Consider the following 15,037-nt stretch of genomic DNA (forward strand, 5'->3'; position numbering starts at 1 on the left):
GGGTTTGATGTGTTAACCAAAAGGGGGGGTAGGTGAATCTAGGTTTCAAAACAAGGATGGAAAATGAGTAGAAGAATTCAAATTGGGTTCAAATTGGGTGGAACGGAAGGAGCTGGGGAGCAGAGGCCCTGCCAACACTGTCCAGACAGATCAGTCACACAATGTTTGCCTGCGCACAGATGTTTTTATATGGCTACTGCTCACTTGAAAGAAATGAAGGTGTTGCCGTCCACCCGCCAATTACCAGGAGCCAAATTTCCCTGTATCTGGGGCAGAGCTCAGCAGGAGGATCTTCTAAACCACGCTGCTCTAAGGAAAGCCATGAAGATTTCGGAGCTGGGGAAGGAACCAACAAGTGTTTGACAAAGAGGGTCTGGTTCACCTCTCGAGCTAGTTTTATATCAGCATTCACAAGCTGATCGTAATGGAGCTGCTCCTGATTTGCACTTGTTTAAATGAAAGCAGAACCAGACCTTTTCCTTTCAGCAGCTGCCTGCGGGCCGGCTGGCAGCGACAGCAGTCCTGACACCCAGGCTGGAAGAGCTGCTCCTGCAACAGCCCCCGGTGTGGTACAGGTTTTAAACACGCGCTTAAAGTTAAGCAGAGGAGTTCAGGTGGGCTCAGTGCGACTTGTTGGACCAAGAGCCAAGCACGGGAAGGAGGAGGTGCTGAAAACAGGCTGGGGAAAAAAAAAAAATATTGATTTTTCCACAGCGGAATCACGTCCTCTGGGAGAAGCACTGCTGCTTGTGCCAGCGACGGCAGGGGTGTGCAGCACACCGGGCTGTGCTCTGCAGGGCACTCCCCTGCCCTAGACAAACAGCGATTTTCCATCTCTTGTTCCCTTCTACGATCCTTTCTAGCCTGTAGCAGCACGCAAAATTAGCAGAGGCAGAAGCAATAGGTGGAGAAATTCCTTCCAGGATTTTACTGTCCATACCTTTCAAAGACACTGTCCGACTAGCGAAAAGGCTGGAAGGAGAAAGGCGGCTGGGTCAGGGGCAGGGAAGAGCTTACACAGAAACCGGCGTGTGCTGCCTGCCCGCACTGCCTCGTCTGCTCCTTCGGGGCTCCGGCACAGGAGCAGCACGGTAGAGCTGAGTCCCTGAATAAAATGATGCAAAAGAGGGCTCCAGCCCCAAATCTGCCTCCTGTTGCCTCCCCCCTGCAGCTGCTCTCACTGGCAGAGGGAGGAATCCTCCAAAGAAGCGGCTGACGGCTTCATGCAAGGCTGGCGTTTTACACGTTACCTCGCACCTTACGGTTATCGTTTGCGGGCAAAACGCGGCCACCTTCCACTGTGTCACATCGCATTTCGTGGTCTGTTTTCCCCCAAACCCAGCCGCCGGGAATGCTGTCTTAAAAGAGCCCGGTGCAGGTGAAAACGCAGGGGGCTTTCTGGTCTGTTTCGCTCAGGGGGACAGGGCAAAACTTCGGAGGGCTTTCCCGGAGAGCCCGACCCGGGGACAGCCAGGGGACGATGCTCAGGGGCACGGCACCGGGCGCGACCCGCGCTGCCGCCGCATCCCGCCGGGGCCCCGCTCCGCCCCCGCCCCCCCCCCCCCCCCCTTCCCCGTCCCGGGGCGGCCCGGCTCCGCGGCGGGGCGGGCGCGCAGGCGCAGGGGCTGCGGGCGGCGGCGCTCGGCGGCGCCGTGCGCGGCGCGGCCCCAGTCCGCGCTGCAGCCGCCGCGGGGGCGCCACTACCATGAGCGGCCGCGGCCGCCCCTGCGCGACTCACGGGCAGCGGGCGCGCCAGCCGCCGCCGGCCCCCCCCCGCCGCCGCCGCCGCCGCCGCTGCCGCCGCTGCCGCGCAGCCCCGGCCCCCGAGCCCGGCGCTGCAGGATGCCGGGGGGCAAGAGAGGGCTGGTGGCACCGCAGAACACCTTCTTGGAGAACATCGTCCGGCGCTCAAGCGGTGAGAGGTGCCCTCCGCCCATCCCTCTGTCCGGCTCTCCGTCCCTCCATCCGTCCCTCCCTCCCTCCCTCCGTCCGTCGCTCCGTCCCCGCGGCGGCTCCTCGGGGCGCGGAGCCGCCGCGCCCGCCGCCCCGCCGGTGGGTCTGTGCCAAAGCGGCGCCTTCAAGGAACGGGGTCTGCCCGGGGTGAGGGGCTGCTGTGCCCCGCCGGGCTCCGCCGGAGCCTGCCCGCCGCGGTCCTTTCCCTGTCCCCCCTCGCTTCTTCTTACATCGTTATCGGTACTACGAATTGGCAGCTTTTTTTTTTTTTTGCGAGCCGCTTCTGAAAATAGGTAGTCAGCATTTACATTTCTAATATCCTCTCCGCTCGTCGGGTCATTTTTTTTCCCTGCTTCTTGTTCTTTAGTTCTCTAATAATTGGGCTTGCAACCGCTTTCATTCAGGGTTTCAAAGTCTTTGCGATCCCGTGACACTTTAAAGTCTGTGGCAAAGGTACTGGGAAAGAGGATGAGGGAGCGACTGTGATTTGGACGATCTGTGGCTGTAATGCTGTGGCTGAGCAAGTACGTAAAGAACTGTCTGCAGTTGCTCATCTACAGCTCCTCTGTTCGGTGAATATTTACAGGGCTGGTTCAGGACTGCATGGCCACCAAATTACTCCTTGCTGCTGGAGTTAATTTTGCCCTTTCATCCAGTGCAAAGCGCTCATCGAGAGTACTGTACAGCTCCATTACAGTTACATGTGGTTGCAGACCACCGTCTCTCTAGGTCTGTTAACGTAGATGCTGCTTTAGGCAAGTCTTGTGCTAGTTACATTCCTTTTTTACGTAGCCTTTGCACCGGCACGTAACTACCGAAACATATGAGTGTTTGCACAAATGAAGTCCGGTAAGAGACCTCGACTTTGCATCTGCTAAAAGATATCTCCTTGGACAGCCCAAGTTTAGGGCCGCCCTGCCATACCAAAGCACTGCTGTGCCAGCGTGCATCTGGGGACGTGAGTGGGAAAGGTGGGCAGAGCATTGAGAAAAGTTGCCACATGTATTATTAATCGAGACACTAATGTGATGTGAAATTGTGCTGCAAAGCGTTCCCTTCCACCTTTCTATTGCACGATTCTGCATTTACCTCGCATTCCTACTAACGTGGTCTGGTGTGCTGGCTTGAAGTTGATTTTGATGGTGGGTAGTGAATTAGTGATTCATTGACTTCCCCAGGAGCAGGAGCAGGATGAGGACCTAGAATTTGTTTTAAAATGTTGTGTGCTAAAACGCCAGCCTTGTGTTAAGCCATCAACCCTTTTTGGGGGGCTTCCTCCCTCTCATGTTGTTCTGTGCTCAGCAGCTGGACTCTGTGCCAAGCTCCTTAGCTGCAGGATCACTAAGAGCTAGTTTCTCGCAACAATGTATTTATTTACCAGAATATTAAATGCCAGCTTAATTAATAGGGGTTTATATAGCACTTTCCCTCTGACAATTTCAAAGCGCTGGGTAGAATTTAATTACACTTTGCAGCTCCTTGTGGAAGAGGACACACGGAGGCATTCCCAACCTGTTCGTAGAACTGTGGCGTAAATGGGGGCTCGGGGCATCGCAGTTGTTTTCCCAAGGTCTTGCGGCAAGTCGGTGGCAGAGCTGGGAACGCGGTTTGGGATTGCCATGCTTTTGTATCATGCTCTAATTAAATCACATGTCCTCCCTGGTGAAAGCTCAGTAAAGCTTTGAGATGTCAAAAACTGGAGAAGCTCAGAAGGCTTTTCGAACATTATACTTTAAAAGCATGTATCCCTCTCCAGTTTTTAACCTGGTATAATTTGGGAGCATAAATCATGCTGATCTGCTCATTTGTTCTGCTTTTTCTCTGCCACTGATGATGCCTAAGCATGATGCTACGGAGGCAAACCTGCCCCATTGGACAACAAAGCAAAACGTGGATTGGGAATTTGTTTTTAACTCATGTAAGTGGTCAGTGTTGTGCCCTGAAACATGATTTAGTTCTTATTTTTGTCATCCAGGCCATAACCTTATTTGTCCTGTATAGAAATAGTAATTTTCATTGGATTCAGCACTGTTTAATCCAAACGTAATGGTATCCAGTAGAGCAAATCTGGTTCAAATATCTCCTGCCAGTGCTTGGCGGAAGGCAAGGATTTGGTCTGCTGACTGTGTGCTGGGTTTTGTTTTTATACTTGGATTCACCAGTTTCCAAGAGATTTTTCATTGACACGTTGAGGAACAGGATGAAGGAAAGACTGATGATTGTTTTTTACAATATATCTTCAGCATCCTTAAAAAAAGCCTTTCCTGGTTAGAGAACACTGTCTTTTGAGATTTCTCACACTTATGCAATCCCATTGCACTTCTTGACTGTAAATCTTTTCTTAACGACCAGGAGAAGGTTTGTAGATAGAGGTAATATCTTCTCTTAGGCAACAGGTATGGCTAGAAAAATTAGACAGGTATTTCGGCAGATACGCTCTTCTTCAGGTGAAATGGAAGCAATGATTTCAAAATGAAATGTAGGTGGAGACAAATTACTCCGAGTTCCCAGAGATGGATCTGAATAACAAAATTTACAGACAAAATTGCAGTAATTTTAAAATGTGGAAAGTCAGAACTGACATAGTGGGAAAACGGCGTGCAGACTTAGTGCGGTGGCCAGCCTCGTGTTAAAAGGAATAATATATTCGATTTTCAGTGTTATTTAGGTATTTTCCGTTTAGGAATGTTGTGAACCTTTCCTTTTCACTCCAGCTTTGGCTACAAATCAGGTTAAAATTGTGGGAGAAGCGCTCACGGTGAGTCAATCATGAGAAAAACATTGAAGAGCTGAGCAGAAAGGAATGGGGTGGCCATGGCTTTTCTGCTCTCCGTATGGAGGGGTGGGATTTCTGGGCTGCCCTGCCGGACGTTCCTCTCCCAGCCAACGTGTTTGGGAAGGATGCTAAAGTGATAGGGGGTCCCATGGTGTCCCTTTGCCCAGGGAGCCTCTCTTTTTGAGGCATCTTTACACCTTGGAGCTTGTGAAGTGTTTTAGAGCAGCGGCGTACTTTGCTTTTTGGACAGCAGCAGGTTGCAGGTGCTCCCCAAAGCATTTGATGGTGGACAGTAATCTCTAAGTTGCTTTGCAGGTTCTTTGCCCTCACTGCAGCTGAGCTCCACTCAAGGAGAGACAAAGTCTGTGTGGAGAAGCAGGGTCTGTTGTTAGACCAAACGCTGCGGTCGGTAAAAAGGGACAAGCCCTCAGGACACACAGACCTATCTTCAGGGTAATCTCAGTGCACTCTCTGCAATCTTTTTTTTTTTTTTCTTTTTCTTTTAAAGCACAGTGAAAATACATTGAGTAAAGGCCTTATCTGAGGCTCGCAAAGATTGATACGATCTCGCTACAGCCTTGACTGTGCCCTGGATCTTAAGAACACCAGGTGTTTCGCTGAGCTGAAAGAAGAAGTGTTTTGTGAGAGCACTGGGTTAGATCACGTTGAGGTGACTGCTTTTACTGCCATTAGTATTTCGGACTTCTAATAAGGGCCTTCCTTAGGGCAATGTTCTCTCCTAAGATGTTCTCAGCAGTCTGTGCGCGATATTACTGATATTATTGGTTGCTTCTTCAGCGCATGCAGAGCTCCTGCTGATGCTGACTTCGGCTCAGCATCACGGAGGCACAACGGGTACAGAATTGGGCAAGTCTCTAGAGCAGGGCTGGGCTTCGTGGACCTGGCCAGCGTGCAGAGCGATCTGGCGAGTTGAGCCACGTGCACAGGGGCAGAGAAATGTGTCTGTCTTGCCTGTCCATCTTCAGCCTTCACTTATTCTAGCAGCAAAAGCATTAAGCTTGTATTAATGGCATAATTTGCTTTTATGGTAGAGGATGAGTTTGGGAAAAGGTTAACTCTGGGACTTTGTGGCAATACGCGATAAAGAGTGCTAACAGTCTGGAAGAGGGGCTTAATTTAGTGAAAGACTATATATAGTCTTATCTATATGATAAGAGTCATCATTATTGGTTATCGTTTCTGTTGCAATAACTTTTAGAAGCTTCCTCGGGAAAATGGGTCTTTCAGGTCTTTCACAAATGTATTTTGACACTTGGGCTGAAATCTTGGCTCCATAAGACTTACATGGGAATTTTACCGTGAGCTTTAATGAAGCTAGCATTTAATTCCTGGCCTTTTTCAGCTTCGTGCCACGTTCCTACAAAGCAGTTCCTTCAGACAGAACTTTACGCCCTGCTGGGTCCCTGTGACTTTGACGGGCGAAAGGATCAGCCCTGTGTACGGGTGACTGTGTTGTCAAGGCAGGTTACCCAGGAAGGGGGAGGGAAATGAGTGTCACATCTGGAGTGCTAAGACACCTTTTTCATTTTTATCACATGGTATTATAGATAAAATAAGTGTCTATTGTCTCTCCTGTCCTTCTTACTAGCCCATGTAGCGTACCTGATGTCTTACAGGCAGGGGGACAAAATGTTGTTCTCATGGGACATGATACCTGTAGGCTTCTCTCCCCTAAATTAAAACAAGCTGCATTTTCATCTGATCCAAATTAATTTGCTGTGCAAATCTCTCTGCACGTGCTGCAGAGAGAAAGTTCTTTAAAGCAAGTTACTTCAAGTTTACAGGATGTCTGTCATTGGGGATCCTCAGAAAAAAATGCAGGCCTCAGCAGTTCCCGAAATCTCTACATAAAGACACTGTAAACTGTGGGGTGAAGGCTCCCACCCTCCAGTTCAGTTGACTGCAGAGAAGTTACTGAAGGGATGACCAAGTAGCTTGTGTCGTTAGGGCTTTCTTTGGCACTCGAAGGCACAGGGTTCCTTTTGCAATTTGTACGACTGCAGGGGGCCCGCTGATACGTAAATCAATGCAAAGTGGATTTTTACACTAAGAAGCATTACTAGATGACATTTGTGAGGAGTTCTCAATTGCAAGCGCCCCGCTTTCCTTACTTTTCAAGTCGGTTTGCTAAATGCAGAAAGATTAAGCATATCTGACTGCTGCTGAAATTGCAGGAGTTTTACATGGTTTAAAATTTTTTATATGTGTTTTTTTTTTTAAAAAAAACCCAACTGGTTATGGCAGCTCGATACCATTGTATAAATTTAGAAACCCAAATAATGCCTTATCGTTATCTAAAGGAATAGCTGGATTTCCCAGAGGTCTGCTCAGCTGCTTTGTAAATTGTGGGTCTTCTCTTTCTAAGGTTTCTTTCTGTGGGTACTGCGGGGGGTGGGATGGGGCGGTGGGAGAGATGAGCTTCCCTGCTGGGGGAGGCTGGAGCACCGCTGAGCGCTTGCCACAAGAGGTCACTGCAAGAGCTGGGCATTCCCGGGTTAATCTTGAAATCTGAGAGAGAAGAGAAAAATGCAATTATTGGTTCGGTTTTTTTTTTTAGAGTAAGCATCCAGTTTTTTTATTGCTGTTGGGAGGAGTACACAGCCAAAGAATAACGTCAGGAAGTTAAGTGAGCTGTGGAAATATATTTAATTAGCCTGTTTAACAGGGTACAGTTTGGTGGTTAACCCGGATTTTAAGTTATTCTCCTGGAAAGCTAAGGGAATAGTATTTTGTCGTTTGTTAAAATTAAGTAATAGAAGAAGATTTTGGAGTTAGCGCTTTAATGAACTGTTTTTCAGAAGAAAAGTCTGGTACTTGTTGTCAAGTCACACTCAGTGACTGGCTGTTTTAAATGCCAAGCCCGGTGTCACCCAGGTAGCCAGGGCCCGATCCTGCACCCGCACGTGTCGGCGGGAGGGAGTCCGACTCCTGGCTTGTGGATTGCCCCTTAGGAGCCTGGCCTGAAGCAGCACCTCGGGACTGGGCTGGGATCTGTCCTGCTGATAGTTTTGCTTCGGCCACTTGCACAAAGAGGGGAGCATGGGAGAGGCAGACGATTCTCTGCCAAAACCAGTTTTTTTGAGATATAGCCAGGCTCTGTGAAGCTGCAGCCAGGACTAGCTTCGGGCTGAGTGTTTGCAAGAGGAGCCCCCGTGTCTGAACAACTTCTGTTACCACAGCGTTCTCATCTGGGAACGTGAAGCAAGCACTCTCATTTGTATAAAGCTAGAAATCTGATTTTTGGTTGCTCCCCGAGGGTCCCTGTGTGCCTTTAGGGAGAGCTACAGCGTGCTCCAGTTTAAATTTAGTTTCACTACGTCTATGTGGTGTTCTGCATAATTTTGATAGAGAACAGATTCAGCAGTGGCATTTAGAAGATAACCGGGATAGGTAAGGATTAGTTTAACTCTAGGATAAATGAACGTGTGGAGGAGAATCTGTGATCAGAATTGTATGAAATGTCATTTCCTGAGCAACTCATAGGGACGCTCTTTTGTCCTTATTGACTCAAAACTCTTTCTGGAGTCAATGAAGTTGTGCCACAATAGAGGCAGGGGACCGCGCTGTTTGTGGGCTTCCACATTCAGGATGATTAAAGTTATTTTTTTAAGTTTTCAGGAGGTAAATTCCAGGTAGACTTTAATCTTTCTTCTTGAGCTCGCTTGCTAAATTGCTGAAAGCTGCTGTGTTCCCAGCTAAGTGACTTACACGTGGATTTTATATTTCAGCCAATGCTGGATTATGTAGCTTTTCTTTTATTTGAGGAGCACTTATTTGGGGCAGGAAATAGATCATTTTAACGTAGTTGGTATGGTGGTATCTTGCTCTGGGTTTAGCCCTCTGCATTTTCATAATATGAGTATTAACTAAAAACAACAGTGGTACAGAAAGGTGACGTAAAGAGTTAGTCCTTTGAGAGATTTTTTTTTTTTCAGGCAAGCAACGCTTAATGTGCTGGATAAATTGGATGACACTGATGTTTTGCATGCTTTGAAAGACACCGGGGAAATAATAGCTTTGTTAGAAAACAGCACTGTGGTTTTATAGTAAGGAGTACAGAGTGCTGGTGGAGGTTGCTGCTGCAAGCACAGCAGTTTGTCTGCAGCCGACCCCAGAGCTGGAGGGATGTTGGTGCCCGTTGAGGCTGATTTCGGAGGGCAGTGCCCTCCAGAAGGGTGCAGGACTTTCTGTTGTGTTCTGTGGGGATGCGGTACATCTTGAGCATGTGGTTGGAGTCGCCGTGAACAACACCAGTAGTAAAATGTATTATCAGGGCCAAGACTTGCGCAGGAGAGCTAAAAGAAAATAAAAAATGAGAACATTCTTTAGGACCCCCCTCCCCAACACACACACACAGAGGAGCCCCCTGAGTTTTCCAAGATGGTCTAGACAAGACTGCAGCAATATGCTGACCCTGTGTAGTTAATAAGGAGAGTCAGCTGACAGCAGTTTAAGTGGTTTGGGGCTTTTATAAGACAGCATTAGCAAAAAAGGCAAATTCCAGACCTTTCACAGACCCCGTCACGTCTGGGCTGCATTTGCTCTGCGATGGAAGGGCGGTAATTTTGAAGGACAGCTCTGTGTAAAGTTGCCTGAGTTAGGAGTTTATTCCTAGATGGAAGCACTGCTTCTTTTTATTATTGTAATGATTATTATTACTTGTGTTCTGCTACTGCTTCATTTTTTCAAAACAACTTTTCAATGGTGGCTTTTCTAAAAAGATCAGTTGCCTGTTTTCTTGGGATGAGACGGAATTCCAAAATGGTGATTTAAACAATTTTGGTTACAAGTGGTACCCAAGCATTCTTGAGAAAAGATGATTAGAGACAACGTTTCGCACTTGGCTAAGCATATCTGCTGGAATGATTTAGCTGTTCTTGCTCTCCTGTGATTACATAACATGGATTTTACACTGCTTTGGGCATTTCGTTGGTTAAAAAAACCTGCTTGCACACTGTGGTCTTTTTTTTTTTTTTTTAACAAAACAAGGCTCAGCGCTGTGTTGAGTATTAGCTACTGCAAGATAAAGTAAGATTAAAGGCTTGCTGCTCTACAGCATAGGCTGCATTTATACAAAAGAGCCTTTTTACAAAATAGAAGCGCAGCAACAGCAAATACAGTGCCTTTAACAATTGTTTTCCTCAATTGTGTTTTCCAACCTGAAATTTTGCTAACTCTATGCCTCTAATACCCCAATTCCTTGCCATCAGTATTAAACCTTATAAATAGAAGAGTTATATTAGCTAATAAAAAGCCTGCTGACTTCCTAAGAGGAATCTAGCAACTCTGAGGCAGGCGAGTCTGCGGGCTGAGCCCTGCTCCCTGCTCTCTTACAGACAGACACTGGTGTTTAGACGTGTCTAGTCAAAGAACTTATACAACCTCCAGATTTGTGATTTGGACTCTCTACAATATATCAGAAAGGGGATAGGTGGAGAAAATGATTGGTGGAGGCAATGACATCAAGACAAGCTTAGAAATAATAAAAATTGACTTTTATCTCAAGGAAATGGGAAGTGGAAATGCATTATCAGTGCATTGGAGAAATCCAAGCAAGGACGAATGCATTACCAGACATTTCAGGCTAATCATCGTGCAAGTTTTGAAGTTGGCTGCATGTTAATGTTTTCGGAGTATGAGATATCACCACATGGTAATCTGGATCACAGTTGCACAGAGTTTCATATACTGGATCAGACCATTGGTCTGTCAGATTTACTGTCCTGCTTTCAGCAATGGCCAATGTCTAGTGGACCAGGGGAGCAGTTCCCAGTCTCCATAGTAAAATACTTGTGAGTTTGGGTGCTACTGTACATGGAGAGAGAAGACTTTCCTTTCTGGGACACAGCACAGATATTGCACAAGTTTTAGTTATCAGTGTCCTACTGCAGAATGCGAGCTGTATTTATGCATTGCCATCCGTAACTTTTGCTATCCTTGGCAATCCCTGTTGTGATACTATTCTTTCAGTGAAGTTATGGTATACTTAAAAACTGAGTAAATTCAAGTGTTCTGGCGTAGGCATAGTGGCTGAATTCGGTGTTGTCCAGTTATTAGTAGCTAAATGCTGTTAAGAAATACTTATCCTTGAGAATGCCTCCAATATAATATATTCTTTAAAAAAACTAGCTTGCAGAATATAGCTCTCGTGTATTGAATCCAGAGGAAGACAGCTGTGGAGATGCCAGTGCTCGTGTCCTTGCTATGCTCATCACCCTGCAATTTGCAGACCTTTTGTTGGCTCCTTTTCTTTTTCTTCTGAAGGAGGCGCAAAACACCAGTCTTACCTGTTGAAGACTAGAGCAGGCAAGGAGAGCTTGCCTTTCCCATGAAGGGAGTCTGAGCCTGGGTCTGTCTTGCAGAAGGCATCTGCCCCGGGGGGGGCAGTCCTTGGTGTGTGGCATTGCAGGGCTCACGCCCATGCTTTAGGAAAGACGGATTGTGTAAAAGCCCTTTGGCTCACTCCAAAAGAGATCTTTGGTGTGAACTAACCAATGCAGAGTGTGGGCCATCAGGGGAAGGGGAAAACCAGGAGTGAACCTGGGATTTGATGATGGAGGTGCACCCAGTGCTTGCCTGCAGCAACGCTGGCGGGGCACGTCCCTGGGCTGCCATCGGGTGAATAGCTGTGGTCTGGGTGCGTTTCCTCCCTGTGGCATGCAATGAGTATGGATCTATCTCAGGAAGGAGCAAGTCAGCTGGCAGCTTGTAGGCAGGTCTGTGGCACACTTGTCTTTCGCTGTACCTGATCTGCTTGAATGAAGACTTGGCTTGTGCTAAGAGGCTGCTACAAGACTTCACCACAGAGCTGCTGCAGCAGGGCAGAGGGGGACATCAAGGTGCCCTTGGCTGAGGGTCCTTTCTTTGGAGCTGCTGCCAAAGGAGGCCAGGAGGAATGTGCAACCAGTTGTGTTTGGAAGGGAACAGACTCGTCTTTGGTGTTAGGCTGCCCTATGGCGACTGGAGATGGAGAGGAAATGAGGTTCTTCCAACCCTTGTCTCTTACACCAGGTTCAAGCAGCCAGCTGGAAATCGAAGAGAGTGGAATTTGCCATAGGCAGACTGATGGAAATCCTAACCCAAGACACAACTGTGATTGACCTTTCTTAGTGAGGAAACCATGTAACTGAGTTGTAGAAACATGGAAATCAGTTGTGCAGATGGAATTAGTTTAGGACTGGCTGTTAGGACCCAACCTCAGGGGAGGTAACTGCAGAAATGGACTTTCATGAGTGGTTAGTGGTGATGATGTGATATAAAGCAGTCTCTTCTCCAACTACACAAAACACTTAGAATCCCTAAGGCTGTATTCTCTACTAAGGAGTCTCTGTTGTTGACCAAGGTTGGGCTCCAAAACAGAGACATGTTAAAGAATATATAAGGAATCACAGCACAGGACTCAAAGCAAAAACTCCTCCGTGTCCCTTTGCACTCTGCAATTTTAAGAAATTATGGCAAAAAAAGAGATTCTCTCAAAGTGTCCTGTGACCCAGTACGCCATTTGGATATTTACAGCTGGGTATGGACTGGCTAATGTAAAGTCAATCTGCCTGGAGTTTTGATCTGGAGAAATTGTAGAAATAGGGAAGAATTAATATGTGTCTTGGTTGGCGAAAATAACATGACTCCTGATAAAATGTAGGGTAGGCATGGAGTCCTGTGGATGCTGAGATTTGGATATGCAATAAAACCCAAGGGTCAGATGCTGACCCATTCTTCCTTAAGTTTTCTCAAGCTGCTCACTGAGCAGCGGCATTAATGAAACACGGATTCCTATGGCTTTGTGCCTGCAGTTAGATTCATTGGTCTCTAACAAGATGCAAACGTTGATTCAGGATTTTTCTTCAGTTGGAATAGGACACACACATACGTATTCACATGCTGAGCGTAGATGAATAAGCCTTATTTGCTTAGGAGACAAGGGTAAAAAAGAAGTCAATTAAGTAAAGGAAAATTCATGGGGACAAAAGAATACATATTCTAATATCTGGTCAAGTTTCTAGTACCTATACTATATGTACTGTATCTGATCTAACCTTACAAATACAAATAAAAATACAAATACAAATACCAAGAAACTTATAGTGTCTATTTTTTTCTAAATTTATGGGATTTTTTTTTTTTTTTAATCTATCAACAGTTTGGCTTTATGTTTTGTTCTCTCCCAAGTTTCTGGTGGATTTGATCAGTTTAGTGAATGTCTTATCAAATATTTTGAGACCCTCAGGTGTAAAGAAGTATAAAATCCATAGAAGACAACCATTAAATGCTGCATGTCAGCTGCTGGCTGCAACACTTATCTTCTGCTGTGTACTCTGTGTCCTGAAACAGTTACGTGGTGGGAATACACAATCAAGATTATGCCTGTTGGACGGGGAGGCTTCGTAGCAGGGTTATCTGCTTTTGGACTGTGGTCCTCTGGGGAGCACCCAGATGCGCACAGCATCCATGAGCGAGTTTGGTATTGCAGTCTCTCATCGCCCGGGTTGTGCCCATTGTGTCTAGATATGTGAGCAAAACTTTGGGGAAAGATAATCCTATAAAGAAATCCCTTTCCAAATCCAACCAAAGGACTTGTAATATCGGTTGTTTCCCTGTGGGATGGGAAATTAAGAATTGCTTACGCTCCCATCCTCTCCAGCTGCTGGGGTGTGGTGGTGGTAGGGTGGCTGCCGTGGGGGGAGCCTGGTGGGTTTAGGGGGCTGGTGGTCTCTCCCCTTTTCCAAATTGGAGAAGATGCAAGGTGTTGGGGGGACATTAATACGATGGGATGAGGTCCAGCGAACCCTTTGCTTTCCAGGGGTTAGGATGTCCCCTCTGTTAGTATCTGTGCTGTGCTGAGGAAAGCTGGGCTGAGTCCCCGGTGCAGAAAGCGCTGCGGAAAGCCAGGGAGATTTTATGTCATGCTCAGGCTTTACGCCGTGTCTCCTGCTGCTTGTAGCGAGGGCATCTCCCTTTGGGTAGGAAAGCAAATTTTTAAAGTTGGCATTTAGGCTGAAGAATATTTGTGATGGATTCAAATAAATTCTTTGAGCTTAGAAGTGTTAGATTTCACAAAATCTAAACCTCTATTTCTCACATTGGTTGGCTGTTAAATACTTTTAAATCTGCTTTTCTATAGAAAATCCAATAATCTCCAGATTATTTTTTTCCAAATTCATGCTTATAAGGAAAAAAGAAAGAAATACTGTTTTTCTCAGTACACTTTCCTTGCTCAACAGAATAATGTTTGCATAATGTACAGTCCAGTCACAGTTATAAATAACTCTGAGAAGGGCATGTGTAGCTCATGCAAACCCGGTGTCACTTTTATGTGAAAATGAATGTGTGCACCTGAGTATATGTCTGTAAGTAATTGGCATAACCATTCTTTGGCTATTATGAGGAAAATTTGTAAAAATCTCCTTAATTTTTTTTTTTCCACAAGAACTGCTGAAATAAATGTTTCCTATAATTTCTATACAGCAGTGATTTTTAATAGTTATATTTTAATAGCTTTTTAGCATAAGTGAATGGGACCAGTTAGTTCCATAGCTGCAGTCAAAATGAAATTGAAAACTAACAGTAATAATAAAGAAAACTCCGAAGATCATCACAGACTACAGTTTGAGAACCTCCACTAAATGAGAATATTATTTCTGAAACAAAATTAAGAATGTTTACGGTGTTGATGAACATAAAATCCCACAACATTGTGTTCAAGCAAAATGGGTATTTCCTTCTTTGGAAATGCCTTGCTAAAAGCAGGGATGGAAGAATCTTTCCAAACTAGTGAATAAAACTATTTTTAGGACTAACTCATAATGTGTTGGTGCCAGTCCGTGTGTATGAACTGTAGGCACTGACTGAAAGAACAGATGACTGAAGCGATATTTAAACCTGCGTTCAGCCTCCTAGAAATACTCCCTGCCCATATTTTGTATTTACAGCAATGGATGCGTGTTACTAGGATGAGCCAAACCCACCTGTTTGCATTTTTAATAGACTGCCACCAAAATTCAATACCTGGTTTTTGTTATTTCAATGTGGAAGTCCCTTTGGCACTCAGCAGTTCCCCGATCACGCTGCATTTCCATGTGGGTCACTTAATATCCGCAGTGCCGGGCGTGCCGTGGCTCGGGGGGTACCACGGGATGCGGCGGGCACATCTCCCCTCTCCCCAGCGGCTCCTGGCTCGCTCTGTCCCTCATCCCAGGGATGCTGGCTCTGTCTCGCAAAACAGGCTGGGACCTGCCAGGAGGGAAAATTTACTTGTCTTAACCAAGAGAGTCGTCATCAGCGTTGGGC

The 15,037-nt window shown here is 46.3% G+C and overlaps 1 protein-coding gene across 1 annotated transcript in view; it reads left to right on the forward strand.

The window, feature by feature from the left end:
• The first annotated feature begins 1,763 nt into the window (after positions 1-1,763).
• Positions 1,764-15,037, forward strand: part of KCNH5 (potassium voltage-gated channel subfamily H member 5) — a 162,578-nt gene continuing 149,304 nt past the window's right edge. The window contains exon 1 of the mRNA XM_072864508.1: positions 1,764-1,915. Coding sequence (XP_072720609.1) covers positions 1,843-1,915 — 73 coding nt within the window. The 5' untranslated portion in view covers positions 1,764-1,842. The remainder of the gene's footprint in view (positions 1,916-15,037) is intronic.

Source organism: Ciconia boyciana, chromosome 6 (assembly GCF_034638445.1).
Source record: "Ciconia boyciana chromosome 6, ASM3463844v1, whole genome shotgun sequence".
NCBI lineage: Eukaryota > Metazoa > Chordata > Aves > Ciconiiformes > Ciconiidae > Ciconia > Ciconia boyciana.